Source organism: Molothrus aeneus, chromosome 3 (genome assembly GCF_037042795.1).
Source record: "Molothrus aeneus isolate 106 chromosome 3, BPBGC_Maene_1.0, whole genome shotgun sequence".
Lineage (NCBI taxonomy): Eukaryota > Metazoa > Chordata > Aves > Passeriformes > Icteridae > Molothrus > Molothrus aeneus.
In genome coordinates, this window is record NC_089648.1 from 72,382,997 (window position 1) to 72,405,085 (window position 22,089).

The window sequence follows — 22,089 nt, forward strand, 5'->3', positions numbered from 1 at the left end:
AGCAGCAGAGGACTGATGGTTGGACCGGATTATTCCACCTTGGTGATTCTACAATTCCAGCCTTCAAACATACTGAAGGATAAGCCTGCACTTCGCTACCCCCTTCTCTGCCATTTTTTAGTTACCCCAGCTCATTTTGCTCTTTCAAAACTACCTATTCATTTTCTCCTTTGCCAGAATTCCCAAAGAAACCGTGACCTGTGAGAGAGTGAATGACAGGCAGGAGGAAACCCCCGAGACGCGCGTCCCGGGATGACCTCCCCTCTTGCTCCTGCCATTCCCAAGCGGGTGGCGGGCGCCGGAGGCCAGGTGAGCACGGCTGGCTAGGAAGGGCAGGGTCGGAAGGGCTGGGTAGTAAGGCTGGTCCCCTCCCTCAGGGGGGTCGTAGCCACCGCCCTCACGGCGCGGGCGGCGGGGGGCGGGTCGGGCCCGCCCTCAGCGCGCCCCGCGGCCCCGGCGGAAGGAGCGGCCTGGCCCCTCCTCGCCCGCTGCTTCCGCCCGGTGTCGGCAGAGACAGCGCCGGCCGCCGCCGTGCCGGGAGCCGGGGAGCCTGCCAACGGGGAAGGTGAGTGTCGCAGCGGCCCTGCCCTGCCCTCCCTTGCCTCCCCCGTCCCTGTGCCGGGGCCGAGAGCCGCCCCGAGCCCGCGGGCCGTCCCCCCTCCGCCGCCGTGCGGGGCTGACCCGCAGCTTCGCCCAGCAGGGAGGTGCCGCCAGCCCAGCTGTGTCGGGTGTCAGCTCTATTACGGACCCGTTGCAGCGAATAACTGGTGATCTCTAGGCGTGTGCTTGACGATGGACTGACACATCCCATGCCGAAAGAAACGCTTCGTGCGTGCTCCCTTAACTTGTTTTGTCATGGAGGAGATTTCATGAAACGAGTCCTAAGTGGTGTCTCCTTTGCCAGAAAATAACTGAGGTGATGCTCTTTGTGGTGTTTTTTCTGTGTGTTAGCGCTTGTTCCTGTGAAGCATCTCTCAGAGCTGAGTGATGCTTGTTATCTTGGTGGCGTGTTATAAAACAAGAAACGAGGGAAAAGTCTGTGACCTGAAGGGCCTATAAATAGGAAAAGAGGAAAATAAGATTACAAATTCTTAAAAGCTAGAAGTGAGATGAGATTTTTTTAAGTGGAAAGAGGTGTATTTTAATGGAGGTACTGGTTCAGAAAAGCAGGGCGTCCTGCAGGCTCAGGCCCTCTTTCCAAACCTGCTGTCTGCCAGGTTTGCTGTCACTGCTGGTTCTGGGGCGTCATCCCTGTCATCACCCACCTTCATGCCTGTATTTACTACATAGGAGAAGAGGTGCCTGTGCCAGACAGGGTGAGCAGCAGGTTCAGGAAACAAGTAAATGCTGGAATGGAAATGTGCAGTGAAAGAAATTAGGATAATGATGAAGGGCTATTTGAGGCATGACAGTTGTTGAGAGCTTTCTTAGTGGTAAGTTTTTTTTTGCATTGCAAAAATTTAGAAACAGCTTATTTTCTTGAGACTTAGCTATAATAATAAAGCCTTGAATGACTTGAGTGATGCAGACTCTTATTTTTTTAGGTGTTGAATACTCCTGGCCCTCTGGGACCTTATGGTGCCCAGTTAAGGCCTGAGAGTCCATCCGCATGGGTCTGTGTCAGAATCTGGATATGAATCTGTATTCCACGTGCCTCAGAGACTGAAGCCTTCAGTTACTAATTGTGATTACTACAGCTTCCTATTTTCTTGTGACATTTGCTTATGATGTCAATGAGGGAAGTGGTCACACGTTTACATGCCTGGGTAAGCGGCGACACTAAGACTTTATACCTTCCATCATGGAATTACTACAAGGTTTATATCAAAGCAGTCAAAGTCAGTGATTTTTTATGAATCTTGGACAGTACACTAAGCCAATGCCTGTGAGACAGGCAAGCATGTATGGTTCTTCCTTATGTAGTTCAGATACTCTGAGTATCCATTCAACTTGCAATAAGGTGCAGTCCAGGAACTTTCTGGAAGAGATGTGCTGAGGTCTTAAAGAGCCACTGTGGATTTCCCCATCAACGCATCCTTGCCTTTGACTCATAGGTAGCTCTGGTTTTCCAAACATCCAGCCTCAAGTACTTCTGTGGGCCAGAAATCCACTAACTCACTAACATCTGTTAGTTTTTGAGACACTTCCTGCTACTTCTACATAGCATTATCTATTTCATTTGATTCACAAGGACAATTACAATAAATTGTGTATGAGTAATGGTAAAACAAAATTTCCAGTATGACTGGCCAAGCCAAAGAACTTGTCAGTAAATTTGAAAAGATTTACCCTACAGGTTCCTAATTGTATTGTTTTCAGTGCTGTTTTTTGTTTGTTTTTAGTTGATAGCTTTGATTTCTTTTAAATGAAACTTTATTTTCCTATTCTTGTGGTTTGTTGTAATGAGGGCACCTTGTCTGGAAAAAGGGGTGGTTCCAATTTTGGATGATGTCTAGCTTATTTTTATTGAGTATTAGAATCAGAATTTCAAGGTTTCAGCTTTAGAGCATGCTATGTATGCATTTGTACAGAAAACATGTTTGCAGGATATGAAGGACAGGTAGTTTTCCCTTACTTAATTCAGGCATACTCTTAATAGCAATGTGACTGTTTTTTCTGCAACTGACAAACTGCTGTGTTGACACTGCAATGTTTGACAACATTGGATTCCAGTTTACATGTTGAATGATGACATTTAGATATCTTGTGAGGCTTGTAAACAACTTATACTGGGGGAAGTAAATTATTCTGGTAAAAAAATATTCATAATAGGAAAAAACCATGTAATATGAAATGTCTGAGCTTAAAGAACAATTAAGTGTGAAACAAATGGCAGTTTTCACACTGAATACGAGCCTGAGTACATAATCACTGGTGAAATGAATGAGAACTGCTTGTTTAGCTCACTGGGGTTGCACAACCACCTCATGTAGTGTGACAGCACCTTGTTACCATATGTTAGGTAATCCTGATGTGCCAGAACAATGTCTAACCAGTGATGCTACAACTTCAGGTTTGGCAGGATTTCTCTCATCATTATCCTTGTTTCTTTCTTGAGTATTTTTGCTTCCTCCTGCTGCTACCACGCTGTTCACTTGGTTCTTTCCTTTTTCCATCTCATCTCTAGCTTCTGTTTAGATTCTGTTCCCATTGTCTTTTGTTTAGACCAATTATTTATTCAAATCTTTAGTTTAAAAAAGAAACCAAAGCACTTGCCATACAGACTTTTCGCAGAGTCTGAGATTTGGAATGAGTTTCAGGTGATAATTAGATTTTTATTTGAAGCTGTGATGAGTACAGGCTTTGTTCTTGTATGTATTTGTTCAAAATCATGAGTTATCAGGATTTAGCAGAGTTATCTTGATGGGAGGAGCTGGGCTCTTGTGCAAAATGCTGTAATAGAGTAATTTCAGGGGTTACTGGTGTGGTGAGGAGCAAGCTGCAGTTTTCCCAGCATGGTGAATTGTCTTTGGATCCTCTTGTGACTGGGACTGTAGGTCTGTATGTCAGAGCTCTGGGATGTGTGGGCCTTCCTGCAGCACTGGTTCTGGAGAAACCTTCTGGCTCCTGCACCACTGTGTCCAGCCTGGCTGTTCAATTCCCTGTCCTGCTCTCCTGATGAGCAGAGCCAGTGCTTCTTACTGGGAAGGACTCGGACTCCAGGCCTCACATCAGTAGTACAGACAGTTATATTGCTGTAGTGACTTGGAAAGGGATCTAATGCTGCTGTTACTCATGTCTTCTGATCGTTGCTTCTCCTGTTTGACTTCTGTGTCCTTTGCACAGAGCTCTGTATAGTTTGCTTTCATGTCTCTGCTTGCAATGCCTTCCTAACCTGTTTGGGTGAGTGGATGAGTATCAGAATGTACAGCTGCTGCAGGAAACATGAGGAGGTGGTAAGCAGCAAGCACGGGTTGAGAGGTTACTGAGAATGCAGCTGTGACTAGTAAGTTGGTCTACTGTGAGTTGATGGGATTTTGACTAATTCTTGTTTGTCCTCATTAGAAAGCAAGAAAACCAGCAGCAGCTGGAGAACTAAGCTGAAGGTGGGATAAACAGTTGATGTAAGAACATACACAAGTTGAAATAATAAAATGAGAAGAAAAAGGTGTTTAGAATTTGGAGCATATTTTTGGTTAAAGGAGAATAACTAACATGGGAATATGGAAGAAACAAAGAAATAAGGGATAGTTCTGTGGGAAGATTTATCCTGAACAGCGTAGGAAAGGATGGGGGAAGCCAGATCAAGGGTATTGTGATGCTACTTGTGGACTTTTTTTTTTTTAAATTGTACTTGTGGACTTTTTTTTAAAATTTGATATTTGCTTCTTGCTAGTATTCATTATGCTCTTTGAACTTTGCATTACGTGACAAGACAAAAGAAAGGGTAGTGCTCTCCATGAAGTGGTGAATCTTATTCTGATAGGAGGAGGAAAGGAGTTATCAAACATAAGGTGAAAGAGATTTGCTTTTTTCTGCTTTTGCCTGTTATTATTGCTGCTGAAAGATGGATGTTTCTTCAAATGCTTAACTTCTGAGAGCTGTGGTGTCAGTGAATACGTAGGTTGCTGTTACTTTATATTGCTGCATTTTTATGTTTCATTGAATCTTAGGCAGGTTACCTGCATTACTTAAACATCTGTCCAACAGAAATGTGGGACCTGTAGTTCTTTCGATGTAGGAGAAAAAATATGAGCATAGAATATATGGTTGAAGAGCCAAATAGTTTTTTGGCATTTTTTTTTTCTTTTGAAAAGTTCTCATTTTCCCTAGGAATAGTAGGAACCACATGGTGAAGAAGCATCATCTTTTTTTAGTGGGCAAGTGTTTTTTTTCCCAAACTCTTAGACCACAAGCAGGCTTATTTGCATGAATGTTTCCTCTCTCTCAATGCTGTTTTCAGTTTCTTCTTGTCCATGTGTCCTTGATAACCTGTTCCTTCACTCTTTTTTTTTTTCCCCGCATATTTTGATATTTCTCTCTCTCCTTTGAAGCAATACCCTGTAAAAGGCCATGTCTTCTTCCCATAATTCACATAACTGTTCACTTTTGAACATGCTTTGGTTTGTATGGTGATTTGTGCTGAAGTTTAGAGGTCAGGGATGTTTCTTCTACATCCAAACATAAGCATGATGGGTTCTTGTTCATGAAGTATAACATTCCCACCTCTAACTTCACACAAATTTTAACCCAGTCTGTAATCGTGGTGTTGCATTTCAGTTTTGCCCACTGCCTCCCAAAATACTGATGATCAACGCAATTCTAATAAACAAGTTGCATACTTTGCAAACTTTACTATATTTGTGACAATTTTTTCATGCTATCCATTCCAAAGTGATTTATTCTCCCTTTGACTTTCTGGGAAAGTTTATTTACAAGATACTCTTGACATGAGTCTACTGTCTTTGAAATTTGTTGGTCAGAAGAGACCTGGCATGTAGTAAATCCCACGGAGCTGGCTAAGGCCCCATGGAGAATCGAACAATAGGAACTGCTGAGACAGCAACATGAGTTCCATAAGGCAGAGCTACAGTATCCATGAGAAGCAAGAACAACGTCCTCGTTGAAGGCCCTGAAGGCAAGCTGGCAACCATCCGCCCATTTGTGATAAGGGCCCCCATCACCCTTTGGGGCAGAGATGTTCTATCCCTGTGAGGAGCTTCCCTACGTATTCCCACTCAGGATTTCTAATCAGAGCCACTGAGGCACGTGCGCTGCCAGATACACCTCGTCTCACCTGGAAACGCCACAAGCCAATCTGGATTGAACGGCGGCCCCTCAATAAAGCCAAGCTGTGCACCCTAAACACCCTCGTGGAAGAACAGCTCGCAAAAGGCCACATAGTGGAGTCCGACAGCCCTTGGAACTCTCCAGTCTTTGTTCTACCAAAGCCTGGGACAAACAGGTGGAGGCTCCTCCAGGACCGTCGCAGAATCAACGAGGTGAACGAGGACATGGGCCCCCTCCAGCCTGGCCTGCCCTCCCCATCGATGCTGCCTAGAGACTGGACACTTGCTATCATAGACTTTAAGGACTGTTTCTTCAGCATTCCTCTGCACCCTGAGGATGCTCCACGGTTTGCTTTCTCCGTTCCCTCTCTAAACAAAGAGGCTCTGCTCAAAAGATATCATTGGTGTTATCTTCCTCAAGGCCTAAAAAACTCGCCCACTATTTGCCAGTGGTACGTGGCTCACATCCTGTCACCCGTTCGGAAATTATTTCCAGACGCTATCATCCACCATTACATGGATGATATCCTGGTGTGTGCTTCAGATAAAGCTTACTTGGACGAAACAGTTAAAAAGACTATTGAAACCATAGAAAAGGCAGGAATGGAGGTTCATGAGGGTAAAATACAGTACACCAACCCATGGCCTTACCTTGGAGTCCAGATCTGGGAAAGGACCATCATATCCCAGCAGTTCACCATAAACAATGACTCAAAAACCCTGAGGGACTTACACAGCCTGTGCGGATCCATCAACTGGGTACGTCCACTGCTAGGAATTAAAACAGAGGGCCTTGCTCCCCTGTTCAATCTTCTTCATGGGACTAGGGACCTGGACTCTCCCTACACTCTCATAGCAGAAGTCAGAGGTGCCATCACCAAAGTCCAGGAAGCCCTGTCTTCACACAAAGCCCATTGCTTCGAGCCCAGTCTGCCTTTCCAGTTCATCATCCTGGAAAAAGCACCTGGATTCCATGGACTCCCTGCTTCGAGGCCCTTTGTTGATATTGGAATGGATTTTTACAAATAGCCAGCCTACAAAGACACTTACCACCTACCAGGAGGTCATAGCACATTTAATAAAAAAGACTAGGACTCGCCTCCACTCTCTTTCAGGGTGTGAGTTTGCATGCATATACTTGCCACTAACCCTCACAGACTTTGAGGATTTGCTCCAGACCAATGAGAGCCTCCAGTTTGCCCTAGATAGCTATACGGGCCAAACTTCAGTTAAGATCCCAAAACACAAACTTTTTAACCCTGATGTAACCTTCCATTTGATTCCAAAACGAATCCAAAGTAGAAAACCTCTCAAAGCTCTAACCCTCTTTACAGATGGCTCAGGGTCTTCCCACAAGTCAGTGATTACATGGAAAGACCCCCAAGCACAAAATTGGGAATCTGACATACAAATAGTGGAGGGATCTCCACAGATCGCAGAATTAGCAGCTGTTGTCAGAGCCTTTGAAAAATCTAAAAACGAACCTTTCAATCTGGTCACAGATTCAGCTTATGTTGCTGGGATAGCTATGAGAGCAGAACATGCTCTTCTCAAAGAGGTTTCCAATCCAAAGTTGTACCAACTGCTCTCTAAATTGATACACCTGATCTCCCACAGAAAGCAACCTTACCATATAATGCATGTGAAATCACACACAGACCTCCCAGGTTTTGTTGCAGAAGGTAACAGAAGAGTGGCTGCATTAGCAATGGCAGCAGAAACTGCTAATGTTCCTAACATCTTTGCCCAGGCAAAGTTGTCACACGCGTTTTTTCATCAAAACGTACCTGCCCTCATGAGAATGTTCAAGCTCTCAAAGGATCAGGCAAAGGCTATTGTTGCTGCATGTCCGAACTGTCAAAACTATCAGATACCATCTATGGGGACGGGAGTCAATCCCCGAGGTCTGAATAGCTGCCAGCTGTGGCAGACAGATGTAACTCACTTCGCACCTTTTGGAAGGTCAAAATATGTGCATGTATCAGTCGATGCGTTTTCGGGAGCAGTATTTGCATCATCACATCCAGGAGAAAATACACTGCACACAATAAAACACTTTCTCCTCGCCTTTCCTGCCCTGGGAGTACCAAAGGAGATTAAAACAGATAATGGACCTGCCTATACCTCCCGCAAGTTAAAGGAGTTCTTCAATGAATGGGGCATAGCACACAAGACCAGCATACCTGCAAACCCCACAGGACAATCCATCGTGGAAGGGACACATCAAACCCTCAAAAGAGTCCTCGATCAACAGGACAGAGACATGAGAATCATATCTCTAGTGGAAAGACTTTGCAAGGCTCTCTATGTCATCAACTTCCTGAACTGCACAGCATCAGAGCCTGACCCCCCAATACTTCGCCACTTTGCAAATACCACCCAAGCAAAGCTCACTGAGAAACCACCTGTGCTCGTGAAGGACCCTGAAACACACCAAATTTCTGGGCCTTACCAGTTGATTACCTGGGGTAGAGGATATGTGTGTGTGCCACTACCATCCGGTCTGAGGTGGTACCCAGGAAAAAACATAAAACCATACCTAGGCACTGCGAACACTACTCCTGCAAACACGGACAAGAACTCTCCTGAGGCAAACACAAGACCACCTCAAAACCAAGCCAGCTCTGCCTGGAGATGAAGACGTTGCCGAATACCCACAAACACAAGAACAGACCGCCCCATCACAAGACAGCAGACAAAATTGAAAACTAAATAACATTCTGCTGCATCAAGCAGATGTTAGATAGCCTTAACACAAAAGTGTTCTCTGAATTATGTGTTGTTACCCTTTTTTGTATTTCAAAAAAACCCTATTATTCCCTCTTTCTAACCTTTTAAAACCCCTTAGCCTTCTACCCACTCCCCCTCCCTTAGTGTAGCTTGGAAATTTAAAAAAAAGGGGGGGAGGAGGGGAACAGAGAAAAGAACAAGGGAGAAATCCCTCTCATCATAAAGATAACAAATTCTGCTTATATTCCCTATCAGAAGCCCTATTCCGGCCAAAGATGAAAAATATCAAATATCTGTTGGTGCTGTCCTCACTGCTGCCTGGATGTTCTTCACTGTACTGAGTGCCTTTGGCTGGATTAGCCCACAGCCTAGCCATAATGTTTGGGTAACCCTAGAAAAACATTAAAACAGGACAACATATGCTTGTCCATGGGAAGCATTGATAACCCACTTTCCACACAGTAGGAATTCCCCTTGTAGCAGATGACTGGCCTGTCTATAATTCAGAGCTCCTCCACACCACAGGTAAGAGACCCAATCTGGCTGATACTTGGGATGAGTGGACAAAAATTTTGCCCGATGCTCAAGAGGAACCCCAAGAATTAGATCTGTTGGGGTCCTCCAAGGCCACATATTGTGTCAAATTTTACTTTAGATGTCCAAAAAACAATTGGCCAGAAATTGACCAGAACAAAAACACATATCGAAAAGAGATATCACCAATAACTCTCACGATTGGTGCAATTACACGGCTCGTGGGATTTCTGTGTCCTCTCTCCATCCCAAAGTATTACCCAAGGGAATGTTTCTCATCTGTGGTGACAGAGTATGGGCGGGGATCCCCTCCGGACTCCAGGGAGGTCCCTGTACCCTTGGAAAACTTTCTACCCTTACTCCAAACATCACCCTGTTACATAATTGGAAAAAAGAAAGCAAATCAAAAGCTAAAAAAGGTCCTACACGGAATTTGATGAAAATGTGATCCTAAATTATACGATTGGAACAAACCAAAAAAGATTGCTGTCTCCCTGTTCTTACCCTGGGTAGCTGCAGCTAAAGCCCTCAGTGAAATCAATCACCTCGGGTGCTGGCTCAGTAAACAAGCTAATGCTACATCTGCAGCCCTGAGTGATCTCTTAAAGGAAGAAGAGACCACAAGACAGGCTTCTCTCCAAAATCGAGCAGCAATCAACTTCCTGCTGCTTGCCCATGGGCACGGCTGTGAAGACTTCGAAGGGATGTGCAGCTTCAACCTCTCTTCACGCTCGGAATCCATCCATGCGAACATCCAGAAACTGAAAGATCTCGTGAAGGACTTGAAAGTAGAGAGAATCCCAGACTGGGTCAATGAACTTTTCGGGCAATGGGGATTAACAGGATGGATTGCATCTTTGGTTAAGGGAATGTTGTGGATTCTCCTTGTAGTTGTTATTGCGTTAGCTGTGTTCTCATGCCTCGTTCACTGTTTCAAAAGAACTATAGCGAACGCTTTTTTTCTAAAAACAGAAAGTGGAGTTGTAGTAAATCCCATGGACCTGGCTAAGGCCCCATGGAGAATCGACCAATAGGAACTGCTGAGACAGCAACATAAGTTCCTGTCTCCCTGACCCCCGCCCCAAAGCTTATCTCTGTAACCCTATAGGCTATGTTACTTAACCCTTACTATTGGTCAAGTCTGGATTCCCCTTAACCCTATAAAAGGGGCCTACTTTAGCCCATTCGACAGAAGAAGAGCTGTCGCTGGGACCCTTCACAGACTGCCCCAATAAACATCGCTGTGGAACCCCACGGCGCTCCCTTCTCCTCTCTCGCTGTCTGCTGCAGCCTCAAGCCAAGGGCTACCTACCCTAGCAAGCAAGAGCTGAGATCTAAGAGAGCTTGCAATCACTAAAGAGCTGATAATCACCGAGCTTGCTAAGGGGGTTAGCCTGTGGCGATCGGCCTTGAGCTAGCCTAGCTTTCGGGCACCCTGCCTCCCTGAGGACTGCGCTCCCGGGCTATCTTGCACTGCTTGATAATAAGGCCAGAATAGAGGCTTTATTATACCGGCATAGTTTTGTTTTTTTCCCTGGAAACCTTTCTTACCATGTAGACATTGTACTTCAGCAGCAGCTTTTTATGTTCTTTCACGTAGATACTCTATTTGACTGAGGTTTTTTGCTGACATTGCAGTTTAGTCTCAGAATATAAAGTATATTTATTATACCTACATGTTATTCATGCCTACTACCTTCTGTTTATTCCCCTGTGAGATCTCAGCTTTAAAAGCCCTGTTTTTTCTCTGGATCCAGTACTTTAATGCAGTATTTGGAGGGAAAGAGATCTTTAAAAGTTGTTTTATTTCACCAGTAAATTTCAATAGTGCGTACAAATGAGCAGCTTTTTCTTCCTTTGAGACTAAAAGGTTTCCCAAAATCCCACTTTCTGTTCTGGAAAATGCTTCATACTACACCAAATGAAGCATCCTCTTTGCTTTCATGCAAATGAAACTATCATTACTTCCTAGAGTAGATTTGTTTCTTTAAGCAGCAGCTTTCTTGCTCATTTCATTTTAGGTCATGGACATTCTTAGTGTTATCATCAGGCCTGTGCATTGACTGGGAAATTGGGAATTTGCTGGGAGAATAGCTACCACTTTCTTGTAATCTGTGGGATTCCCAACCTTGATTTTGCTTATGAAGTTACTTTAAGAAAAAACAAACCAAGACAAAAAACGTTTACTCATTTGGGGTCATTTTCATGTTGGTAGCTCTCAACAGTTCACAACCAGTTTGTTTTTGAAAAAGTGAAAGTTACCATCTTGTTGTGATTAAATAGAATAGCGAGTCATGATATGAAGGACCTCTTCCACTGTATCCTGAAATGTGTTTGATAAAACATACTCCACTTTTAGAAAGTCATGTCTTATTCTTTTGGATACATTTGTGGTGTCTGGTATTGTGTGAAGCCTCAGGGACCCTTGGCCACACCAGGGTAACTTCTCAGGGATTCCTCCATGCTCACTCTCACTCCAGTGTTCTGTGTTTCTAACCAAGTGTTTAATTCTGATGGCAAATGGAGGAGCTTTGATCTAGCTGGTAACAAAGGACATGGACTCTGCTCTTGGAGCACTGGGCAAGCATAACTGGAGTTTTGTGACCTTTGTTAAGCTGAAGGTCTGTGATTGCCAAAAGAGAAAGAGACCAGGCATCAAACTTAAGAGTGTTGTTGCCAGAGCCATAGTGAAACATACCTGCTTGCCAACTGTTAAGTGCTGTGGACCACCAGTTGATGCTTTCAGAGGCGTGGCTGCTTTCATAAAGGCTTCATAAAGGTTCATAAGTGTGCCTGATCCCCATGGAAGTCTTTCATTTGCTTTTTCACCTTCTTGAGAGTAGCAAGGAAGTCAAGGCCAAGAGTACTTCCTGATCCATTTTCCCAGGGTTTTGATCATCTTATCTGTTGAATAATTTTGTGCCACACCAATGTATCATTGTGGGATCTGAAAATGTTTTCCGATTTCTTGATTCTCTAACTCCAAAACTCTTTCAAATTATTTCAGAGCAAAGCACCTTTTTGGAATAAGGTTGGTGGGGAATCCATCTGTTCCTGATTTGAGTCCTCAAATGGATCTTTCCAAGCTAACAATTTTTTGGTTTGTGAGTCCTGTCCTGCTTTGATGAATAGCTGTCTCGATAATTGCTTTTATAATGTTTGGCAGTGACATGTGCACCTTGTCTGGTACAAAATGAATACCCAGAAGCTATTTTCCCTGCATCTCTAACTCTGGGACTGTGCACACTTTCTTGGTCATTGCTACAAGATTATTAATGGTAATATCATATTACAAGGTCTTGCAGGTAGATCCAGTTTTTAAACTAAGTTTCTCCTTCTTTAAGTCTTTGCATAGTACCCCATATGTTGTCTATGAACTACTTTCAGGCTTGAGAAGTGATACCAGTTTTCATTTTGCACTTCAGCTTTTTATCATTACAACCCTAAACATGAGTAATCTGTGCCCCATTTCCACGTGTCACTGATATTTTTATACAGTCTTCAGTGAAATTCTTCCAGCAGTTTTACTCCTGGAGGGAGTGGCATGGGGGAATGACACAGGAACAAAACAAAGTGAAGGCATTGTATTGCAAGCTCACCAAGTGATCACTAAAAACAAGGCTTCCTAATTGCTTCACTGGTTTTAGAGGAAAGCAGTGTTATTTTGTATAACTATGTTGCTTCGATTGATGTGTCTGCAGTGTAAATTTTTTAGCTTTTTCATTTTTACAAATAATGCCTAACAGTTTTATTTACTAATTCAGAGCTAGTGTGAAAGGGACTTGTATACAACTTTGACAGAGAATTGTGCTGGAAAGTACAATGAAGAAATGTTTCATTTTTATGTGCTACTGGCTGCTGCTGCTTTTCTTACAGAGAATTGGTCAAGATTTGTGACTGATGTCACAACAGCTTGCAAAGTCTTTGGCCTGTGTTTATTGTTTTCCCTGAGAAAATCTGGCGTCCATTGTTTGTTGTTTGTCCAGATAAATCTTAGATGAGATCTGGGCATCGTGTGTCATGTCATAGCTCATCTCTCACATCATGAAATCCCCACTTCCCTTGTTCCTCTTTGCAGTTTTCTTACCAGGTCACTCTGTCCCTTTCTAGTTCCTAGCTATGAGCCTGTAGGTTCCAGTCTGCAGATCAAAGAGCTTATGTCAGGTCTAGATGATTCTCCTGTGGGAGTAACATAGAAATTGTCAGAGCCTTCGTGTAGAAGGCAGCTGAAGGAATCTTGCTATTTTTCCAGTTATTCTTTTACATTCTAGTGTTGAATTCAGTCACATAAAATCACGTATTAGGGCAGGGTTTCTTTTTTATTTAACCTGATACAGTTAATCAATAGAATACATCTACTTTAGTTTCCTATATTTTTGGGGAGCTGATCTCATTTAGATTACTTTTCTCTGACCTAAATACTTAGTTATTGTCATGGACTATGTTCATGAAACTCTGCATTTACTATGGTACTAGAAAACTTGTTTGAGATCCTTGTTTTATCTCCTGATTTATTTTTTTCTGCTGTTTTAGGACCATAAGAATTGTAAACTGTTGATTTGTGGAAAACTCTGGAGAAAACTTAGTCCATCCTTCTGCTGAGATCAAAATTACCATTTTGTCCAGCTGAGTCTTAAAAACATCCAAGAAACATTCCGCTGCCTTGCTAGCGATCATCCATTGCGTTCTTAGCAACCAGTTTTTTATGATGCCTTGGAGTGTCAAGACACAACTTGTGGCTGTTGCCTCTTGTTTTACCATCTTCCATTGCAAAGAAAGCTTTGGCTATGCCGCTTTTGCCGATCTCCTTCAAATGGCTCTAGGTTGCTATTTGATTGCAGCATGGGAGACTGAAAAAGCACAGTTCATAAAGCTTTTCCTCTAGCCTAGTTATTTACTTGACCCTCCCAAGTTTTCTTGTGTTCTTGATGTGAGGGGCTTGAACAGAGCTGGGCTCAGTGTTGGAGGTATGTTTCTGATGAAAATCCTGAGTTTTGTAGGTGCCAGTATTGACCCAAGATTACTTGACAGCTGACAGACAGTTGTTGATTATCTTTTAAGCTTGTTTAGTTACTTCTCAAAATATGCGAGTCAGTTTATTCAGCCTGCATTTCCTTGGCCTAGAAAAGAGAATGCAGTGGGAGACAGTGCCAAAATTCTTAATAACGCAGTGTGCATTACATTTACATATTTTCTTTCATTCTTGTGGCCAGGTATTTTATAATTAAGGGCAGTTGCATTGCTTAGCATCGTTTGCTCGTGGCAGACTGGTCTCTTTTTCTGATTAACATCTCTTCCTTTATGTGATCAGAGGAACTTACACAATACATGCTCCTGTGACTTTTTCCTGTGGAGTCAGCTGAGTCAGAACTGCCTATAGTGCCTTGGGTGCTCTTTCTTGCCTTTTCTGCTGGAAAATGGCCGTGACTTTAAATATCTTTTCATCCTTGACCATCAAGACCTCCACTGATTTACAGTGGTTTTTGATAAACAGCATCCTTGCAATTAACATTTTATGGTGTATCTAGTCCAGTCTCACGAATTTACACGCATCCAACTTTGTAGGTTATCCCTAACATGTAGTCCAGGTCCTTTCTCGAAAAGGTCAAAGCAGGTCACGTTGCTGAAAGCATTGTCCAGTTGGGGACTGTCCTGCCTTTCAGGGCAACTTGCATTATTTGATAGTCCTAATTGTGCATGTAGGGGAAACCTTTATTATTGGAATTTCTTTCACTGCAACTTTTGACTATTTTTCCTTGTCCTTTGGACATACATCACATGCTTCAGCATCCATATAATCTAATTGGCTTTCTCTAGTACATTGATGTCTTGCTTGTCTGAGGAGTCCAAAACTAGACACAGTTCTCCAGATGCAGTCTTTCCAATGCCAAGCAGCAGGAGATACAAACATTCCAAGATTGCAGGCTATTCCTTGTGCAGCCTTGTATACACTCGAGCTTGATGGTTACAGGGGCTCATTACTGGCTCATTTTCAGCTTTCTAATAATTTGTGTCTTTTTTTGGAAAGCCACTTCCTAGCTTTTGAGCCCCCAGTCTGTGTTGCTGCATTGGGTTGCTGAACTCTTGGTGCAGGACTTTCTATTTGCCCGTGGCTTTCATGTAGTTCCCACCTTTTCAGCTATCCATTTGGATAGCAGCCTTGCCCTCCAGTGTTTCAGTTGGTTTGTCCTCCTCCCCCAGACATTTTGCAGGACCCTTCTGAGAGTGGCTCCTGTCCTGTGTTCAGTGGAGACATTGGACATTATTGCCCAATACTCATCCTTGAAAGACATCATTGGTACATTAATGCTTGTTTCATGTTCTTGGGTACAACTTCGAGTGGGATTTTTTTTTTTTTTTAATAACTTTTTGTGAACTGAGATGAGGTTGACTGGCCTAGAGCTCCCTGGACACTCTAACCATAGTGGTTGCCTCTTTTTTTCAGTTTCCAGGCATGGTTTCCAATCATAGAATTGTTAAGGTTGAAAAAGAGCTCTAAGATCATAGAGTCTGACTGTTAAGCCAGAACTTCAATGTTCATCACTAAACCATGTCCCCAAGGGCCACATCTACACATTTTTTAACACTTCCAGGAATTCCACCACTCTCCTGAGTAGCTTTTTCCAATGTCATTGTAACTTACCAGAAAGGATAGAGAGTGGCCACACAGTAGCCTTGACCATGAACACCTTGGGGTGTGTCTCTTATGATTTTGTGGAACCTTTTATGTCAAATCTGCTGCAGTTGTCCTTTCTCCTTTATTTTGGTATCACCATTGTTTTATGCAAGTTACCTTTGCCCTTGTGGTTATCATTGCATGTTTCACTACAGCATCTTGTTTCAGAATAGGTACACCAACCTGTTTGTCCTGTCTTGTGATTGAATAGTTTATATGCCAGATATCCATTTAATTACTCTGATTACATTACATGGTGCTTGTCTGAGTTTGTGATAACTCTTTTATTGAACACTCTTTAAGTGTCAATCAAATTTTGTTATTTCCAAGTTATCTTTGAAATTAAATGTCAAGTCCAATATGTTATCGGGAAAGAGGCATAAATAATTAGCACGATGCTTGCAAAGTTCACTTAGCTTTACTATCAGCATTTTACTTTGGAGTCAGTTGAACCAAAGACTAAAAGAATTGGTCCTACAGCAGAGATAATCTCCCTTTTGTGGATAACTCTATTTCCAGGTACTCCTGTCTGAAAAAATGACTGCAGGTGGCTTCTGGATCAGTAGGGAGACACCTAAATACATGTGTTGGTTTGCAGGTGCACCTGCATGTCTTCATATGTTTTTACGATGGTCTTTGTTAACCAGGAGAGGATTTTTCTAATCTGGAGGTGGCAACCAAGAAACTGATCCCACAATTCTTCCCCTAATCAGTTCATGTAGTGACACCTAAGGCTTTGTATCCTGTAACAGGAGTTTGTTTTCTGGTAGACACCTACATTAAGGGTGTGTTAATCTGGAGCTAAAGCCCTGTGAATCGAATATTTCAATATTCTAACAGAAATTTTTACACTAGATTAAGCACTCTTGACAGAAGCTGAATTTCTTGTAATACTTTTCCTACATTTGGTTGCAGAATTCATGTGCAGGGGTTGAAGAGAAGGAAGAAAATACTTCTTGGGATGTAATAAGGTCTGATTTCTTAGGTCGATGCATCTCTTTGAGTCTTGTTACCTTTCTCCATGATAACTTGTGAAAATCCCACCAGTCAAGTTTGTCCTTCTGTCTGCTCAACATTCTTGGAGCTGCTGTGGCACAAACTGTGCTCTCTCTGTGGGCTGACAGAGTCAGTAGGAGCCTCATCTCTCGAAACCTCTGCCTGTTAAATCTGTTTGGAAATTGATAGACTGTCTTATGATATTTCTAGGGGAAATGCAGGCAATTTGTGCCAAAAATAGATGCCTGTAATAGAAATACTGTTCTTCAAAGCTTCATTTAGGAAGGAGAAGGAGATCCAGAGGTATTTTTGTCTATTATTGATTTCATCTTGAAACAGGTCTGAATAGTATTCTGGGAGAATATTCACTGTATTTCCCCTGTTTTTCTCTTCTGTCCATTTATATTACCAAAGGCTGTAAAGTTGTAAATTAAGACTTAACAATAAATAAAAAATCCCTCAGACACTACATAGAGCTAATACAAAGAAGCCATTTGGGATTGTCTCAGACAGGCAGTTTTTCAAATAACCATTTCTTCTTCTCTGGTGTGCAGTCTTCTTTTCAGGTACTGCAACACTATGTGTTTTTGAAATTATAAATTAAGTTAAAGACTGGACCAAAGCTACAACAGCAGGTCTGTGTGAACCTGAAAATCCTCCTGTGCCAGTCCAAAATCTATTGCTGAGTTTTCTGTTCTCATTGCTTAAGTTCTGACCTTAATGTTGCAAATACTTCTTTTGAATGAAAAGTTGTCAATGGGATTTCCATTTAGATTTGTTATGTGAAATCAATTCAGAATGAAAATATGCAACAGATTTTATTGTTTGTGATCATGATCAGAAACTTTGTCCAAAACCTACTTTCTTGGGTAAGAACTAGTAAATTTTGCTTCTTGGATTGTAAACACCTCAGAAAAGGAGTGACAACTTACTGTGGTTGTTGATGTAACTGGATTTCTTTGTTGAAACTGTTCTTGGCTTCTTTCAGCTTTAAATAATGAAGAAATACAAGCAGGGATAATGCATTAAAATGTACCTCTTTATAGTTTGGCAAAATTGACTTTACTTACATTTTAGTTACTACAAGTTAGATAATATTATGGCAAACAATGAAGTAGTAAAGGTGTCTGCATAATCATTAAAATAACTTTTTGGAGATGCTGGGGTGAAATGGGCAGATGGGGGTACAAGGTTTCATCCAGAGAATTGTGCTGTAATTGGCAGCATTAAAGAATACTTCTCCCTTCCCTCCTGAAGTGTTTTCTGTTTGTATTATAGTCAGGTTTTTTCATGGCGGTACTTGCTAATTCAAAACAAAACATTTTCTGTATTGATTGTTCTTTACCTTAAACCTTTCAAAACCTCAGATTAACATTTGCAAAAGTAAAGAAATATTGTTTATTCAAGTGTACTTTTCTAATGTTGTCAAGTGTCATTACTTAAAATTTCAGTCAGATCTGTTCCTTTTAAGTTGTGTAGCACTGAAAATTTTTTGGTGACTATTAGTTGAGGGTAGTGCCTCCCACTTAATAGTGCAGCAGACCTTGTAGATCTTTCAGGCTTTGGTTTACATGCCTGAAATTTCACAAACTGACTAGGAAATAGATTTTGTGTCCTTGTACTCAAAAATGAATGGTCCTTTTTCACTAAGCAAAAATAGTTGAAAACCTAATGTTATTTTTAACTATGCTTTTGACAGTTAAAGAACTTGCGAAGACATTCATGCATTGGTTTTTTTTGGTATTTTTTCATTTGTTTGCCTTCAAACAGCTTTCAGATTAATCTTCTCAGTGGACAAGTATGAACAAGAAATTTAAAATAATTTGCCTTTAAGGTAGAATAGAGCTTATTGTCCAGTTCATCATTGTGTATTTCTGAGACAGAAACTGAAAGATGATGCTTTCTCTCATATAGTAGCAACATGTATCACCCTCTCCAGCCCCTTCAAACATCAAATACTGAACTGGGCCTCAGATTACTGGATATGGCAGCTGTTGGGGGAAGGGTGGTTTGGCTGGGTTTTTTTGCAGTTATTCTGGGGGAAGGCATAATGACAAAGAGACAGCTCTGTAAGTATTGACCTGTTATAACAGTATCTTATTCTGCTCAACAGCAAACATGGGGTCAGAAGAGCCAGTGCCCTTACATGAAGAATTTATCTACTGTTGTGGAGCTGCCACCCATGTCTTAAAGTGTGGGCCCTGGAAAGACCTCTCAAAAGATGAAAGTAAAAATCTACCCAGGCTCTTGTTCATGATTATTCCTGGTAAGGGTCTTTTTTTGTGTTTAAGTCTAGAAGTTTGTTGATTGAAAGGGGCATGTCCAGTTTCATTTTCAAAATTCTCACTATCTAAGTGGTAAATTCTGGCTCATGCACATGGCCAAAAACTCAATAATACTACAGTGGTGAAATTTCTTTGTTACATTCGATTGCTACTGCTACCTTTATTTTTAACAGTACCAGAAGGCAGCACTTAGAAATTAGGATGTCTTACTCATTTTCTTTGTGGTGGTGGTTTACTGAGAGCATTGTGGGCTTTTGTTTATTTTCATTGCTCTTCTTCTATTTATCTCTTGTACCTTGAAGTGTTACTGCAATGTCAGCTGTGTACAAACTGACAGATGAAAGTTACAGTATTTGAGGAAAAATTCTAGATCCAGTTGTTTCTTTTAGTTTTAGGGTTTTTTAATAGGAAAAGTTTTTTAACTTAGATTTTTACACATGAATTTTTTTGCTGACCCTCTTGAACTCAGTGAGTATTGTACAGCTCCTAATTATATTTAAATGTGGCTGTCTTAAAATGAGAGCTCTAAACTTGCCTTTGGCATATGTTAAAATTAATGGAGAAATTCTAAGTTTGTTGAAGTCTACTAATGAACTGTAGGAATCCTGATCTTAGCAAAAGTAAAGCTTGAACCCACTCAAGCTGTGACTCTTTGACCACCTTACAGTTTGCAGATTTCTAATGCTTTCTGTTGTTTATTTGGATGTTCTGGATACTGTTGTTATTTCTCCCAGAATGAGTAGTACAAATAATGACTTTTCTGAGTATCCACAACTTTGGTTCACTGTTAGTGTACCTAGTGGCTATTTATGTGACTGTGTGTGGCTTGGTCTTTAGTGGTGAAAGAGAACACAGGTCCAATTTTTCAGGGTTTTTTTTCCAATGATTTGGAAGGTCCATTGGAACATTTGGAATATTTTATGTTCGTTTCCTTGGGCACAGTGGTTTTATGCCTTTGCCTCCAGGAGCTGAATAGTAACTTCTTAAGCCAGTGACAGTGAAGTTCAAATTCTTTTCCTAACTGAAAAGAAGCCATATATGAGTACATCTTGTTCCTGTTTTGTGAGGAAAAACCTTTTAAACCAAATACACTATGCAGTATCTCTTCAGTACCTCTCTGGAGGTACAAGCCTGATTTCATGCTTTTCAATTGCTGCTTTCTCTCACTTGTGGAAGGTTTAATTGAACAGCTAAGTTTAGAGTTCCTTTTCCCCACAAGTTCTGGAGCTTTCATCTGTCTTCAGACTGATACTTTCTGTTTGGGGTGATAGTAGAGGCTGTAACAAAGATAAATCTGTAAAGCTAGATTATATCAGTGGAAAGATATGTCGGAGAGGAGCACAAAAGTCAAACATTAGCATCCAAGGCATGGTACCTCTGCAAGGCATGTAATTATTCTGTTCAAAATGTACCAAGTCACATTCATTGCATGGTCTCCATATTCATCATAGGAAACCTTTAATGCAAAAAAATGTAGTGGCAGGGCTACACGGAGCTGATTTCTTGCAGAACAGTTCTGTGAAGACTCCTTAATAACATCTTAAGATAGATGCTCAGAAATAGACATCAGTGAAATATTCAGTGTACTTCTGTCACGGTCTTCAGGCTTTTGCAAGCAGCTGATTTATGGTTTTGCTCTTATTTCGGAATTATGTTGGTAATAAGCTGGAACTTCTCTCACTGCAAAAACAATTTAAGACCTCAGCAACCACTATAATGCTCTCTTCACTTTAGGTGCCCAAATTCAGTAGTGAATAAAGTTACCCAAGCTTCTTGCTGTGGCTGTCAGGGAGCTTAGTGGGACCTGGCATAACAAAGTGCAGTTTTGCTTCTCATAAAACAAGTGGTGAGGCTTTTTTGCTACTGTTGCATGCCTCATTTTTAGCCTTCAAGGAAACGCTTATCTACAGTGCAAAAAACACAGCCTTAGGAGAGATATGGACATTTGGTCAATGTGTTCATGTACCTAAAAATCAGGATTAGATAGCATTTCCTTTGTGCTTTTGTGACTTCCTGAGTATTAAATGTGGAGCCCTTCTGGAGTCCAGCCATTTTCACACTTGAAAGGCATGTATCCATGGTTGAGATTCTTTATGGAATGAGGGAAAGAGGGGCAAAAGGACAGCTTGGTACTGTCAAGGAAAGCCAAGGAAAGCAAGTCAAGGAAAGCAATATTCAGACAAGGGCAGCTCTGACTTTAAAAAAAGAGAGCATGCACAGGCAAGTGTTGAGTGATCTGAACTGAAGGTGGTTGGTCCTGCTGCATTTGTTACTCTGTTCTGTGTATTAAACTGCTCTGGTACATACTTTTCCAGTCTTAGTGAAATTCAGGCATATGATTTTGTTAACACATGGTCAAACCAAACAGAGTTGTGGGTGGGTATTGAGAAAGGTGACAAAATTCTCAGCTTCTGTTGGAATTGAATTGTTGCAGGAGATTTGAGAATAAATCCTGTGTGTATTTATTTTTGGTTTGTGTTTTAATCAGGTTACTTCAGAACAGAGAGGATTCCTCTTGGGTCCAACTTAGCTTTCTCCCTCTCCTCACTCTTTAAAAAAAGCACCTCCAAAACATTCTTCTACTCTGAAATCAATGACTTAAAATGAAACAGGATTCTGCCTCTTGAGAGCTGATAGCTCACTGTGCTTGAAGCAGTTGAAAAACAGAGCATGCAGCAGGGTTTAATCTCATTTAACTGCAACAAGCTAATTTTTTTTTTGTTAGTGGCAGTGCGAGTGAACTTATAATTTTAATAAAGCTTTACTGTATTAATTGAAATGTTTAATACACACTTTGTTTCATGAAGCATTTAGTCTTGTGTCCACAAAACCTCTGAATAGGAGTAATAATGTGTCTACTAAAGTGTAGAAAGTTTAATTTTTCCTCAGTCTAGAATATATGCATATACTTGTTTGACTTTCTGAAGATAAATTCTTTTCTGTTAAAATTGATGAGATTTACTCATGAGAGTAACATTAAGTGTGTACAGATGGAGGATCAGGTACATGGTTTTCTGGATGTGTAGATGTCATGAAAAGGACAGGAATTACTGGTTTTCCTCTTGTGTCCTAAAGGACTGTTTTCACTTTTACAATGTTTGTTTAGTTTAAAATTAGCAGTGAAATACAAAATCTGCTA

At 41.4% G+C, this 22,089-nt stretch overlaps 1 protein-coding gene across 2 annotated transcripts in view; it reads left to right on the plus strand.

The window, feature by feature from the left end:
* The first annotated feature begins 460 nt into the window (after positions 1 to 460).
* Positions 461 to 22,089, plus strand: part of LDAH (lipid droplet associated hydrolase) — a 117,590-nt gene continuing 95,961 nt past the window's right edge. Inside the window, exons 1-3 of one of the 2 annotated variants that reach the window (XM_066547164.1) lie at positions 487 to 565; positions 1,545 to 1,766; positions 18,779 to 18,931. In XM_066547164.1, the coding sequence (XP_066403261.1) occupies positions 18,784 to 18,931 (148 nt within the window). In that variant the 5' untranslated portion in view covers positions 487 to 565; positions 1,545 to 1,766; positions 18,779 to 18,783. Of the gene's footprint in view, positions 566 to 1,544; positions 1,767 to 18,778; positions 18,932 to 22,089 lie in introns of both variants that reach the window. The other variant, XM_066547163.1, reaches the window with a different exon arrangement.